Source organism: Scomber japonicus, chromosome 4, assembly GCF_027409825.1.
Source record: "Scomber japonicus isolate fScoJap1 chromosome 4, fScoJap1.pri, whole genome shotgun sequence".
Taxonomy (NCBI): Eukaryota; Metazoa; Chordata; class Actinopteri; order Scombriformes; family Scombridae; genus Scomber; species Scomber japonicus.
This window is the reverse complement of record NC_070581.1, coordinates 17,398,338-17,413,209: the sequence shown is the minus strand read 5'-3', so window position 1 is coordinate 17,413,209 and position 14,872 is coordinate 17,398,338. Positions and strand designations below refer to the sequence as shown.

Genomic DNA, 14,872 nt, shown 5'->3' with positions numbered 1-14,872 from the left:
GCTTTCAAGAAGGGTAGTGCTTTGAAAATCTAATAATTACATAATAATGCAGTCTATGAGAAAGCTTTGTGTTAACAATAAAATATCCTGCAGAAATTGCATACCACAACCCTGCCACTGCCCTCAAAAAGCCTCTGTGCATTTTGATCAATTCTAATCTCTATATTGAAATGAAGACACAAAACCTTTACAACAGTGGGAACTTCTCACTAAATGATAAATGAGTAAGTGATAATTTAATAAATGTGATTTTTCTGTAACTAATTGGCATATCTTGCATTTTGTTGTTATTATTTGGGCCTTTTGGGATTCTGTAATTCAATTCTTCTATACTATAATTATTGTGGTATATGTACTACAATGGCCATCCTGACTTCTATTTCCTAAATATTTAACCACCTCCCTCCTACTTTTGAATCTATGTAGTTCATCTCCACCACTTAACGGTTTCAGTGGACTGTTCAGATCTTATTGGTAGTATTGAGATGATGCCATTTAAAGCATATCTGTATATTATTGTGTTGTTTCACGGTTTCTCTGCTCTCACTTCTGTTCTCATGGAAGTATCAATCTTGTTTCTGTGAAATACTGTGCCATCCCTTTGCTGCATGTGTGCAACATTGCAGTGTCTAGTGCCTGTTAGGCTGTAAGAAATATCGTCTACAATTTATGGTCCGCTCCATATGTATGAATACCTCTGAAGATGTGCGTGAAGGCTTGACAGTGTCAATTTTGTAGGCTCTTTTAGGGTGACACCTAGTGGTCGTGATGGATAGAGGGACACCTTTGTCTAGTTTTCTCTCTCCCCTTTGTCTCTCGGTGTCTCATAATTAGACATTAAAATGATGTTTAAAAACTATAATGAATCAAACTTAGTTAATTTCCATTAATATATAAACACCCATGATTACAAGACGTCAGGCTGCCTCATCTACGTCACCGACAGCAAGCCAATCACAGACCGCATAATCAGACTTTATCCCGTGATGCTGGAGAATGTAAATCTGTACAGCGGCTTTCCTCCTTCTAATCATCTTATTGTTATAGCGGCGCAAAATAGGCACCAACAATACATCGGATGAGTGTGACCAACATGTGACGATATGACCATAGACTGTAGGCTCGTGCCGTTTTTCCAAACGGGAAATATTTCGCTGCATAAGGAGTTGCAAGCATATCGTGCTCACAAATGACTGACCCCCCCTCCCCTCAGCAAAGGTAAATAACACACACAAACGGGTGCAGATCTACAATTAAACATATTCATGCGGACTGGTAATACACAGATGCGGCTGTGAGCCAAGACAGCATTTCAGCACATTTTTAAATGTGGAGCTTTGTTTCCACATGGCCTTATTTCACTGTCACAGCAGTCTCTGTCATGTGATTTTGGTAGGATGAAATGCAGCGAACTGGGTTGTCGCCGTATTGTATTAATCGTCAGAGTAAAGGTGCGTTCCCACCAAACGCAATTTCGCCCAATCAGAGGAGCAGTGACAGGAGAGTACAATTTTGCCTAAAACAGCTCTCGCTATGTTAATCATTAACATCTACCTCAGTTTGGGGGACTTTAACCTGAGGCAACAGATGGACTCAAATGCAAACATTTTTGACTTTTGCAACATGTCGAGTGTCAATGTGCCCCAGGAACTAAAAGTCCACATCATTATGTTATCTTCCTAAATTAATTCAAATGTGTTGAGTTTAATGAGTCTCTCTGAACGCTTAACAAAAGCGAGACATCAGACAAATCCTGGAGCTTTTCCACAGAGTGATTAGTTGGTCACGGATTCACAGTAAGTCTTGTTCAAGAAAAAAATTTTGGTTTAAGTAAAAAAAAAACAAAAAAAACGTCCACAGAATTACACTCGTTGAGTATCTGTGGATTTACTACTACAATACATTCCATGTTTAGATGATTCATGGCCAGTTTCCTGAGACAGTTTGTGTTTGTTTTAGATTTCACTGTCAAATCATTTACAATAAAAAATACAACATTTGTTTTTTAAGTAAATTGTCCCTGTAAACGTGACTCTGAGCCAATAGGCTCAAAGGGGCCATACAAAGCATGTCCAGTATGTTGTAAAGATAACAGAGTATACTAAAACCTCATCGCAGTCTTTTATTTATGCACACATAAAAATTGTCTCATGCCACTGGGGTTTTTGGCCTTACTTTAAACAATATTTGTGAAATAACATTGAAGGTAGGCCTACTTGAAAAGTCCTAACAGCTCTCATCTTTAAAACTAACTACTGGCCTTTTCATGATTATAACATAATTAAATGGTCAGCTACATAAAATCAGCTAATGATCTCTATATATATTACATGAATATTTGACTGTACATTAAATGCAATGACTAGACAATTAATAGATTAATTGAGCGACAGAAAATGAATAGCCAACCATTTAGATTATTGAATAATTAGTTTAATTTGGCGTAATTTTAAAGAAAAAGTGCCATTCAAAGAGAATCAGTCGATTAAAAAAAAAATTGTATGTTGCTCTACTTTAAATCTATCGTGGTGTCTTGTGTCTCCATATAGACATGCTGTAACTGGGACATCACAGTGCTAGAGACTCTAATATCACCATGAAGGTCCCTAGCTCAAGATGGGCCTTCTCCCTGGGCTTCTTGGTGGGGGCCTGCAGCATCTATTTCTTCCTGCGCCAGGTGTGGTATGAAAGGAGCTACCCATTGCTGTCAGAGGCTCAGGAAAAAGCCACATTGGCGGGGCAGAGACCAACCAGCTGGAGAAAGGACGGAGCTGCTCTCATCAACGTGCTCCACCCTCACCATGCAGGTGCGGGTAAACTCATTGGATTTGTTACCAAAGTTCTGAGTGACTGGTGGATCCCATACATTTAACCTCTATTTACACTTTGAGAGTCACATGTAGGTTTTTAGTCCATTTAGTTATTTTGGAGTGTTAGTCACATGGGTCAGGGTGTGAATGGGTATTACACCACCTCTTGTTTTCCCTGTCCAGTATGTGTACATTGCTGTCCCTTGTCTTTCAGATGAACGTAGACTGCTGAGTTTTGACCTGAGGAGCTGGCCCACCTTGTGTTGGGACATGTGCTTGCTTAGCAGTCATTTTGTCATCCTGGTGTATATGTCTGTGGATTTCTTTGGGCTGCATATACTAATTTTTATGTGTTTGGGTGTGTGGTTGTTTGCATGGACAGGCTTCTTTCTCTGTGTGTTGTTGTAGTTGAAAATCACAAAGATACTGTGTTTGTTGAGGATTCACCTGAGTTTCTCAGATACTCCAGCAGGATGACAGTGTTGTTGCATTTATTCTTCTTTTCTTCACCATCTGTTGTTGTAGTGTTCTTATTGGAACTTTTGCTGTTGCAAACAAGTTTTTAGAAATTCCCAGAGGTATTTGAGCCACTTCAGTTTGTAGTTGGAGGCACATTAAAAGAGGGAATATTGATTGGTGTGTAGGTTTCCCAAAGCCTTCATTGTGAAGTTCTGTCCACTTCAATGTGTACTGCACAGTTCAAGAAGGCCAAAGGCAATTTTCACCCTGATCCATTACCAACTTGATGTTCTGTTCCAGTTTACAAAATGTTAAACTATATAACACACTGTGACACAGTTAAAAGCTTGTGATACAAAATATGGCAAACATTTTGCCAGCACCAAGTTGTTTCCTAAACTTCTTTACGCATATACACTGAACATCATAACAAATCTCCCCTCAATGTAAAATATGAATATTTATTATATACACAGTGCTGCTTATAAGTTTGTGAACCCTTTAGAATTTGCTCTATTCTGCATCCTATGCAAGTCCTAAAACTAGATAAAGAGACATCAATTGAACAAATAAGACAAAAACCTTACATTTGTTAATTTATTTGTTGACCATGTGGATAAGTCAGAAGGTAGGAAAATGTTCTGTGGATTGATGAGACTAAAATCAAACTTTTCGGCTTGAATAAAGTAAAGTGTTTTGTTTGGCGATGAGCAAACACTGCGTTTGAACAAAAGAACCTCATCCCATCTCTGAAACATGGTGGTGGCAGTATCATGATTTGGGCCTGCTTTGTTGCCTCTTCACCAGGTCAGCTTGCAATCATTGATGGAGCTATGAATTCTGAGGTGTACCAGCAAATTCTACAGGAAAATGTTAAGGTATCCATCTATGAACTGAAGCTCAACAAGAAGTGTTCATAACATCCAAGTAGCACTACAAAAGAATGATTAGAGTAGAAGAAAGTTATTGTTTTGGAATGGCTGAATCAAGTCCTGACCTTAATCCTATAACAATACTGTGGAAGGACTTGTAGCAGGATGTTTATGCCAAGAGGCCCACCAACATCCCTGAGTTGAGGCTGTCCTGTCAGGAGGAATGGGCTAAAATTCCTCCAAGCTGATGTGCCGGGCTGATAAACAGTCACCTTAAATATTTGGTTGAAGTTATTGCTGCGAAAGGGGGTCACACCAGTTATTGAAAGCAAAGGGTCACTTAACCTTGCCTCTTACAAGTGGATAATTTTCTTCAATAAAGAAAAGAATAAGTCTAATGTTTTAGTCTTGTTTGTTTAATTGGGTTCCCTTGATCAAGTTTAAGGACTCTATGCAGGAATAGAGCACATTGTAAAGGGTTCAAAAACACTGTGTATACCCGTGTTCACATAACATTTGATAACAATTTACCAAATAGAAATATGTCCTTAAATGGCTTTCACAGTACTGTTTTTCTATGTTTCTAGATGAAGACAGCCGGGTGGCAGATGCATTGTATCAGAAGGTGCGCGTTCTATGCTGGGTGATGACAGGGCCGTACAACCTGCAGAGCAGGGCCCGTCATGTCAGGGCTACCTGGAGTAGGCACTGCAATGTGGTGGTATTCATGAGCTCTGTGGAAGACCCAGATTTCCCCACTGTGGGCCTGGGCACTAAGGAGGGACGTGACCAGCTCTACTGGAAAACCATTCGAGCCTTCCATTATGTCTATGAGCATCACAGAAATGAAGCAGACTGGTTCTTAAAAGCAGACGATGACACCTATGTGGTGGTGGACAACCTGCGCTGGATTCTGTCTAACCACACCCCCGAAGAACCCATCTACTTTGGCAAACGCTTCAAGCCTTATACCAAACAAGGCTACATGAGTGGAGGAGCAGGCTATGTGCTTAGCAAAGAAGCCCTCAAGAGATTTGTGGAAGGTTTTCGGACAAAGGTTTGCACACACACCACCCCTGTAGAAGATCTCGCACTGGGGCAGTGTTTGGAGAAGATGGGTGTTTTAGCCGGGGACTCCAGAGATACTTTGCAACGAGAAACTTTCCACCCATTTGTGCCAGAGCACCATCTAACTGCCAAGTTCTCCAAGAGCTTCTGGTACTGGAGCTACTGTTACTACCCAATTGTTGAGGCAAGTCCCCTTTGTATTATTTCTGAGCTAGTCACATTATTCAATGCTGTGAAATGGCTCTATGGGTTGGTAAACAGTTAAGATCAAACAAATCAACATCTTACGTGTGCTCAAAGCACCAATAAATGGCACCACTACTAAAAGCACAAGGTGGTTAATGAACAGTCCTTTGATAAGAAAGACACCCTGTGAGTGGATTAGCCTAATTGGAAAAGGGCAAGACAGGTTAGTAGAAAATCCTTTAATATCATTAGTGTACAACTGCACTTTAAGTGTGAGAATTATTCTTTATTTTGCAATGTATAGTAGGAACCTACTTTGTAACAGAAATGAAAGTGAGTAGTGTGCAATATACTGTGTATTTTCTTTTGATGAATTCAACAAAATGTAGATAAAAATGAGTCATCAGAGGGATAATAACAAAATACATAAATTTGTGATTGTCTGGCACATTCGGAATTCAGCACTTGACCCTTGCATAGAACTAATGAATTGAAATAGAGATGAGTTCATTTTAAAGTAGATATTTGCAGCAGAGACAATGTCCTGTCAACAAAAGGAAAATTGGTCAATTTGTTTCTGATGATGCAACTAATTTGTTGTATTTTGCAATTAAAATGAGACAGGTCCATTACTGATCCTGTCAGACAGTGTCAGCCAGCTTTCCACTGTCTTTGAAAGGGAAACATGAAAACAAATCTATTTTCAATATTAAAGTAATTGTGTTTTTATAGACTGTACAAATGGAAATGTGTGCTTTCAGAAATGTCATCATATGACAATTTATGAAGACTTCATGAATAAGGCTGCTGATATTATATATTCTTCTCATTGTAAACAAAAGCAAAAAGACCAAAAACAATAATACCTTGTTACTACTAACACATATTTTCTGTATAGTCAAAAACACATTAATGCCGCATTGTTGCCCTTAGTAGCATCTTTCATCATGATCAATGTAGGAACTGTCAAAAAATACTCAATAGCTTGCCAAATGTGTATTAATCCGCTGCCGAAAATAATCCCCAACAAATCTACTATTTACTGCCCAGCTGTTTTAGGAAATTACTTAGCTTTAAAAAAAATAAAACTATATATTTGTGAGTTGTAATGTACATATTGGAAAATGCAAACATGTGAGATATATGACATGTAGCATTTTTTAAAATACCAAATCAGATTATATTCTGTTATTTTCCAGTGAATTGGTACCTTAACAATTTCAGCAGTTGTTAAGGTCCTCATGCCTCTAGAATAATTTGTGTTTCCTTCATAGAATGGAGACCATATGTCCATTGCATTAGTTTGCTTCTCTTTATTTAATAAGTTATTCAAAGTGATTTTTTCCTAGACTTTAAACTTGCCTTTCTTATGGCAAAAGGTTTTGTTTGTATATACTGTGGTGCCAGTCAAAAGTTTGGACACTCTTTCTCATTCAAGGGAATGGGTGTATCCAAAGTTTGGACTGGTACTGTATGTCTAAGAATTATTAATGATAAAATGCTACCAACTGTCAAGTGTTGTAATATTGTTATTATATATTTTAAGATTGTTTTCTAACATATCATTTGCTTGTGTGTGCCCCCCCTTCCTTACTCAGGGTGCACAGTGCTGCTCTGACCTGGCTGTATCGTTCCATTATGTGGAAGCAGGCTTGATGTACACACTGGAGTATTACACCTATCACCTGAGGGCGCATGGTTACAAGCCACGCTACCAGCCCTCTGTACGCCATGTTCTGAACCCTGGCTCACTCCCACATACAGCCATGATGGTTGGACTCAAAGAAGTTCAAGGTGTGACAGACGGAAGGAGTCACACAACTGCAGCCTTCTCTGTTAGTACAAACCAAACCAAAGCAGAGAAAGAGGAAAAAGATAATCTAAACTCTAGCCTCACAGATAGCAGGACTGCAGCCACACTCTGATTCTGTGATTCTGCTGTGCTTGAATGTTTTAATTGAGACGTGTCTAATTACATTAACACTTAGGGCCGCTTTCACTCAGTGAATGGGTGATAGGAGCTGTAGTATGAAGTATATGCCAGATAAATGCCCTGTGTTTTATGGGTAATTAGTGTTTTCTTCTGACAGGACTTCCCTGATCCGATCATAGTAGATTCCAGTCAGTATGACACTAATTGCAAGCAGTGAGTGGTTAACATTGGAATATGATTCAGTGGCAGAACTAAGTGGCTTTGCTATATTTGGACAAGATAAGTACTTGTTTTAGCTTAAGTGAATTTTGACATCAGTATATGAATTTATGATGTCACACAGTCACAGAAGTGAGCTTGGAGTGATAAAAAAAGCATCTGATCTGAGCCAATAATACAGGAACAGTTGTATGTAGGTTTTATCACCTTGTATTAATAACCTTTCCTTGTAATGTAGAGCAGCATCAAACAGCAGTGTCTGTCACAGCATTTTAATATTTTGCCTTTTTTCTTCTTGGCCACAATTTTATTATTTAATTTTTTTCTGGGCTTTTCTGAAACAACATACAAAAATGACTGTATAAATGTTTTAGTCTTTGTTTCTTTTTCTACATTTTGTCTTAATATTTTTATTTCCTTTTTAAACCCTCTGCTGTGCTGTATTCATTGCAGACTCTTCATCCACTGCCAGCAGCAATACAGTGTTTGTTTTAGTAAGAAACTGTTTTTTTGAAAAATGTTTCCTTTTTACCTTTTGAGTGATATGAGCTCTGATGTAAAGATGCATACTTGAAACCCCTTGTGCTTCTGTTCGAGATCACTGTAGCTTCAGATGAACACAGTGTTATATTAAACTCAAATGAATCCCTCTTGCCAAGTAATGTTATATAACCCAACAGTAAACATTGTACATTGTAGCAAGTATAATTGAATATTACTGTCTGCACTAGAGCTGAGCTCTAGCAATCCCTCATAAACAACTGCAGAAAAATGCACCAACATTTTAAATAAATAAACTGTGTATTAAAAAAATTATGTTTATTTTGAACTTTAAAGAAAAAGAATAACATGATAAAGAAATAGAATGCTTCAACTGTCACTTCTAATTATGTTTCTCTTCAGGTAAAACCAATACAACCTATGTAGTTTATGGTGACCTTCATTAGCCAGCTGGCAGGTTTACAGTGTGATTCGTGTCTATTCAAACATTTCCATCAGACATGTAGTTCATAGATTGTGTTCTCTGTGATCATTTGCCATTGTAGCTGGATACGTCAGTATGAATGTCTACAGCCCCTGAAGAAACCTGCAACAAAACACATACACCACACATGTAATCAGTATTTTTCCTACACTTGTGTATTTTAAATGTGTAAAATCAATGGTTTCGTATGTAATTAAAAAAAGGTAAACTTAAATTTACTTTTTAGAAATTACACTTTGTCAGTTTGCATACAGAAGGACAGAAGAAGAAGCTGAAATATTTAAGAGCTCTTCTGTCCAATATGATTTTATCTTTAATTAGCCAGTTTGACTTTATTTTATTTCCACGCAAATGAGACGTTGTGATGCTCCATCGGCTCAGTGAAAGAGAGGAGGTACTCACCTCAGCCTGCACTTGTTGAGAAAAATGCCTCTCCTCTCTGGGTACTCTCTCCTCCAGGGACCATTATCTGTGAGAGAAGAGAGTTCCTTAACGATATATTGTCTTTATTATGAACACCACAGAAAACCTGAAATCTGAATGCCCAGAAAGGAAATCCAGAAAGGACACTGTGGATAATAGTTGAAACAGTCATGCACTGGCACACTCACTGGGCTCTGAGTTTCTCCTTCCCATGAGACCAACAAAAACATCATTCATCTCCCCTATAATGAGAATAATCAGAACCATTAACTTTTACAATGATTTCAAAACATTTTTATAGAAGGCCAGCACTTAATCAGATCATTTTGAAATCGTGAATGTCTTACTTTTTTGTGGTGAAGGTATGGCGTCTGTATCTGATCGAATTAAAATGAAATAAAATAGAGAAGGAAAAACAGGTTTATGAAACAATCCTGACCAAAATTACCAAACCCGAAAAAGGGCCAAACATTTACAACACAGAGTATATTACCATTTCTCCTTGCTTTCATGATTTATTTTTACTATTACAATAATTATTATATATATTTATATATATATATATATAGACATATATATAATTTATTATTATTGTTATGAACGCATATTAATTGTATCAGTGAGCTATATCGTCAGTCGTGAAGACTCACCAGAATTCCGTCTGCCCATCAGCCCCACAAAGCTGTCATAATCCAAATCGTTATACCTCTTCAGAATGTTCCGCTTGAGGTTATCCAAACCTGGGGTCTGCTGCAATTATGAGGGAAAGGGGAAAAGTAATCAGTGTCTCTTAACATGTCTGAAAATCTTAAAATCACCTTGGTTATTACGTTCCAGGAAACCTACATCTGAAGTTCTGCGCGATCCGGGCTCCTCGCATCTGGACTGACTGTATTGAAGTTTCATGATGAGGAACAGACTCATCAGCAGCAAACCTCTCCTCATTTTCTCAGCACCACCTGTGCGAGAATAATAACATGATGCTCGTCCCGTAAGCCCGTTATCTTAAAGGAAAATTAATTGCTGGATATCTGCTTTAAAAAAGTATGATCAAATAATCGGTAGCTTTTGCGCATAACAAGCTGTGCAATTGGTGCGTAAAAGCGATATAAGGTTTAAAAACTTTTTTTCTTTACAAACTACATATTATATTGTAATCAATAAATTGTTGTTGTTTTTTTTTTGTTTTTTTGTATCCAGCAAATAAAAAAACATGACAACAATAATTTCACGCAGTCCCCTTGTTTGTTCTCTCCAAAAAGTCACGGTAAGCCTTAAATCAACTTCTTTATGAATGAAGAAGACAACTGTTGAAAATGAAATAAAGATATGAATATTTTCCTTCAAGGATTTAAAGGTGTATTATTTACCTGTTTTCTGTCGAGCAGATAATGAAAGTCAGCTGTGTGCGCTCTGGCGCGGAGAGGAGCTGGAGCAGATATATCATGCAGTGAGATCCGGTCAGGAAAAATGAGGAATCCACGCTTTGGGGTAATAAATAATAGCTGGATACCTGCGTAACGCCAATCAGCAGCTGGAGCGTAGGTGGAGTATCAAATCTTATCTCACGTTGACGTTGTGCTGAAAGCTACATAGCCTACTCATTGATAGTCATGATGCTGCCCCCCAACAAAACACGGACGCAAACACACCTCCAAAATAACGTCTGTCTCTAGCGTCACGAGGAAATAGGTTTGTGGACTCAAGCCCTTTTCTTTAAGGGTAGGCTCCAACATCACATTTACCTTTGACTATGAAGTGGACAAATAACTAACTCAAATTACAGTCTCATATCTCTAATTTATCCATCTCGTTGCAGTTGTGCTCACATGCTCCTCTAGGTGCCTTTCCACTCCATTGACCAGTTGACATGGTCACTGTCAAGATACTAATCTTTTTAGGAAGTCATTATGAAGATAGCAGCTGCCTCTGCATGTCACAATAGAAGATGGTGATGTATGTGACTAGATGGGCTGCAGCTGTGTTTGTAACTGACTGTCCAATACTTACTCATACACAAAATGTGGAATAAAGCCAAACATTTGTTCACCTGTGCGCAGGTCAATGAAATCTTATTTCCCATAATAGAAAATTAAACTATATTTTTGTCACCGTGACAAACTTATTATATGTAGCATTTTCATCACATAAAAAATTAAACAGTTCACAAGTGAAGAAGTAATTGTTGACATTCTCAGTTCAGCCAGTGCACAAGCAGACAAGTAGAGTTGTCATGACTAAAATCAAAAAATGTTGTTTGAACAGAAATATTTTCATACCAGTATTGTCACAATGAGTAACACATGATTCTGAGAGTCACTTGAGAATGTTTTCATGGCTGCTAAATCTCTTAAACAGCTTTGACAGGTGCTGAGATGAATTGTCTGTCTTGTATCTTGTACAAGCACAGAGTGTGACAATTTTACCTGCAAAGAGCACATGAATGAGTTACTCTGGCACTGTTGCTAAAACGTAGTTTCCTACAAAAACCAATCATAGGCTGGGGAATAACATTAACTATTAATGTAAAACCTGAAAGACATTTATTTATATGATAGAAAAAGTATTTTAACCCCATCAGCAGCAGTTCAAAACAATCTAGTGCTCACATCAAACCTATCATTTTTCTTGCAATTACACAAGCAATTACACTCATTCAAAATGCAAACAAGCATGAATATTTCAGGAAATCAAAGTTTGAGATCATAGCTGTAAACCAAGCCAAAGGAACTACGTCAGATAGCAATGGCTGTGGCCTCTGGAGACCGAGGCCTGATAGAAGAGGGTTTGACACCAACAACAAAGGATCAGGCAAGAATACAGATTGTGCATTTTACAAAAGGTTAAAACTGCTATGTTTTAGTAATGACTTCCCATTTCCATATTAGTCCTGTTCCTGTATGTAGTAGCATCAGGGTGAGATGAGGGGATTGCAGCAGTGCAGGGGTTCGGGATGGGAGATCTAACAGAAGTAGGGAAGTCATTAATTGCATTTTTACATTATTGATGAGTGTTTTTATCGCCCTTGGTATTCAAAGCGACCCTGTTTTTGGACTAAAAGAGAGCACAGGGAAAGACTGCCAGGGGCTGTTTATCCGCAGCATGTCATGTCAGGGGAAACTTCTCATCCAACAGAAAGGTGAATGGATATTGGGTTGGATGTGCTGCAGGGCTAGATGGATGTCCAGCTATACATCACAGGTAGGCACATGCCCTGTGGACTGTATAATAAGACATGGACCCTCTGCTGTATTGCATTTGGGTGTCAGTCAACCCCTGCACCTGACTCATGATAAAAACTGTCCAACTCTCTCTATCTATGAGCTCCCCTCAGAGCTGCAGACAGCTTTAAAGGTGAATGGACAATATCTCGGCCTGACAGGTCGGCAGGATGTTCATGCTTGGCTCAGTAACAGCAGGTGAGCCATGGTGGCTATAGGTGGACTAGTATGAGAGAGGACAAGACACAGCTCAGCCTCATGCTGAGCTCAATTAATATAAATGCGTACAAAGGAGCGTAACCCTTACACATGCCATTTTTGTGGCATGTTGAGGTCTGCTACTTTATCAGCATGATGATCAGTCAGTTGGCCACCTGAAAATATTTTAATCCTTTCTTTGCAATGATTTAATGTTATAAAAAGGTCATTAAGGTTAGCTTCATCATTCTATTATTCAGGTCTTTCTTAAACTATTTATCTGCATTTGTGTAAAGAGCAAGTTGAATATCAGCATCTTTATTTGTATAACATTTAAATAAAAATGTACCTTTCATTTAATAATTTTGCCAACTGATCTTGCTTTTCCTATATCAACCTATTGAACTAATAGGCTAAATAGATTGAGATATATATAGTAAAGAGCGGGGGAGGGGGGGGGGACTCACATTAAGACAGAAAAAAATATGTATGTGACTTTGTGGGCACATCATCAGGTTGTTCAAAGGCCACACAAAGTTAACCATGTAACCCAGAAAAGACAATCTGGCAGTTCATATTGTTTAGAGGCCCATGTAACGACATGAAAATACAGATTCTCTCCATTGTGTATTTTTGCATCCAGTGGAGGAGAACAGCAGATTGGGCCTGGAGTACAGTCATGCTGTTATTCCTCTCCTGTCTCTCTAATGGAGCTGCCAATCATCCATTTGTGCAGGCTTTCATGGCCTGGGAGGGAGAAGATAAAGTAAGTTCCACCCTGGAGTTGAGAGGGGACAGTGACGCCACAGCCCTTATATGGGAGTGATGTTATGAAAGAAATGAAGCAGAAAAGGAAAGTGTTCAAAGCTGAGAAGACAAGGTGAGATTGCAAAAGATGTGTGTGGAAATTGTATCGTTAGCTATATTTGTGTATAGGATGCACAGCTTGGAATATCTGACCAATAAGTCCAAAGGGGATTCTGCATGTGTGAACACAGGAAAAGAGTTGTTCACACACTTAGTGGCCATCCCTGCTGTTCGCTGTTGCTTGTGGCGACATGAGGACTAAAATAAGTAGATCTAGATCATTCCAGGCTCATCCATGGAAAATCACAAGACATACCTGTCAATAATTGAGTTAATGGGCTCTAATCTTATGAGAGGAATTTAACTTAGACCCCTTTATTATTTTCCTCAGGGCATGCAAAATGACTTTGATGGATGCAGTTTTTTTATTCCACCCACTCCTCCCTGATCTCTCACTCATGAGGTCCTAAATGTCACTTCCATCTAAATGTTAATTTGAAGGCTGTTTCTTTAATACTGGCAAGGATACTGACATGCTTTGAAAGTCTGTTTGCATTATATTGCTATGTGAAACTGTGAGCCATGGTCTTGCTGAACCAAAACAAAATCTTATTTTTCAATGTTTTCCGAAGAGCTCCAAAGTGTTTGTCTGCTCTCCCCTCGTCAAAAGGTTTTTGTCCTCTTTATATCTTCTCTCAGAGTTGGCATTGAGGCCTGTGGGAGAAAATGTGACCCTGATGCTGTTTTGGCTATTGAATCTCTCTCTCTCTCTCTCTCTCTCTCTCTTCTCTCTTCTCTCTCTCTCTCTCTCTCTCTCTCTCACATGAATGTTGCAATGGATACTGTTTTGGTCTGTAACAGTATTGCTTATTTTCTACTCATCATGCACTAAGAATACTCTATGCTAGAGATAAGAAGATGCATTAGCATCCTGTTCATCACGGGCAATCAGTGTCTCTTACTCTTTGTCCTTCCGTCATCTTTTTATTTGCACTGCAGTTGATAAAATGGCTGCAATCAGACGCTTGAGTTGTCTTCTGAACCTTAGAAATGTGTTTTCTGTCCTGCAGAAGTGCAGTATTACATATCAGTCAAACTGGCGGCATTGTGAATTGTTTTGTTTTGTTTTTTCTTTTTAATTAGAAGATTTATTATTAAACAGTCTTATCAGTGCATCTTTTATTTGCATTGGGGTTAGGCCTCATTTTTCTGCTATGGTGAGATATCGTCATTCATGCATGCCAGATTAATTTCCTCTGCCATTTGGTCATTACTCTGCTACCAAGTTTCCAAACCTTTTGGCTACTACTGCTTTCCACTTACAACTTTGTTATTACATTCAGTTTGAATATTGTCTGTTGAGACAGGGGTCTGCTATGGTTTTCTCATCTTTGAAGCCATGTACATATTGTTTGATCAGCAGTGATATGTATAAAAACCCTCCCATATTAAAAAAAAGCAACGTGAGTGTAACACTGGACTGTTACTAGACCTGAGATGGCAAAGAGCAGTGAGCGATCAGGAAGCAAGTTAGGAGAGAGCTAAGTAAATCCACAAGTAAGAAAAATCAAGAAAGTAAGGAAGAAAGAAATGGATCACTGCTGATTATATGTAAGGATGGAGGGAAAGCAATCAGAATGATTAAAAAAATGGCAGGAAGGTGCAAACTGGCTTCTGATCACTTTTGATAA

The 14,872-nt window shown here is 38.5% G+C and overlaps 2 protein-coding genes across 3 annotated transcripts; one reads left to right on the top strand and one right to left on the bottom strand.

Moving 5' to 3' along the window:
• Nucleotides 1-1,030: 1,030 nt before the first annotated feature.
• On the top strand, nt 1,031-8,196 carry c1galt1la (core 1 synthase, glycoprotein-N-acetylgalactosamine 3-beta-galactosyltransferase 1, like a). Of its 2 annotated transcripts, none has more exons than XM_053318379.1 (4): nt 1,031-1,218; nt 2,550-2,807; nt 4,729-5,393; nt 6,994-8,196. In XM_053318379.1, exons 2-4 carry the CDS (start codon nt 2,597-2,599, stop codon nt 7,318-7,320), a joined length of 1,203 nt encoding a protein of 400 aa, XP_053174354.1. In that variant the 5' UTR covers nt 1,031-1,218; nt 2,550-2,596; the 3' UTR covers nt 7,321-8,196. The 2 variants fall into 2 exon arrangements, with proteins under 2 accessions (XP_053174354.1, XP_053174353.1); XM_053318378.1 differs by lacking the exon at nt 1,031-1,218 and adding an exon at nt 1,632-1,796.
• Nucleotides 8,197-8,512: 316 nt separating this feature from the next.
• On the bottom strand, nt 8,513-10,371 carry tac3a (tachykinin precursor 3a). Its single transcript, XM_053318382.1, has 7 exons — nt 10,326-10,371; nt 9,802-9,914; nt 9,606-9,705; nt 9,303-9,332; nt 9,144-9,197; nt 8,935-9,001; nt 8,513-8,634 (listed from the first exon to the last, which is right to left on the bottom strand). The coding sequence occupies exons 2-7, from the start codon at nt 9,898-9,900 to the stop codon at nt 8,616-8,618; spliced, it is 369 nt and encodes a 122-aa protein (XP_053174357.1). The 5' UTR covers nt 9,901-9,914; nt 10,326-10,371; the 3' UTR covers nt 8,513-8,615.
• Nucleotides 10,372-14,872: the final 4,501 nt, after the last annotated feature.

Bases quoted from the DNA above. Each gene is read 5' to 3' on its own strand.
- tac3a (XM_053318382.1), bottom strand. From the start codon at position 9,900: ATGAGGAGAGGTTTGCTGCTGATGAGTCTGTTCCTCATCATGAAACTT. The intron at 9,333-9,605 runs GTGAGTCTTCAC...TAATTCGATCAG, and splicing joins GATGGGCAGACGGAATTCTG to ATACAGACGCCATACCTTCA. The intron at 9,198-9,302 runs GTAAGACATTCA...TTCTCATTATAG, and splicing joins CATACCTTCACCACAAAAAA to GGGAGATGAATGATGTTTTT.
- c1galt1la (XM_053318379.1), top strand. From the start codon at position 2,597: ATGAAGGTCCCTAGCTCAAGATGGGCCTTCTCCCTGGGCTTCTTGGTG. The intron at 2,808-4,728 runs GTGCGGGTAAAC...CTATGTTTCTAG, and splicing joins GCTCCACCCTCACCATGCAG to ATGAAGACAGCCGGGTGGCA. The intron at 5,394-6,993 runs GCAAGTCCCCTT...TTCCTTACTCAG, and splicing joins GTTACTACCCAATTGTTGAG to GGTGCACAGTGCTGCTCTGA.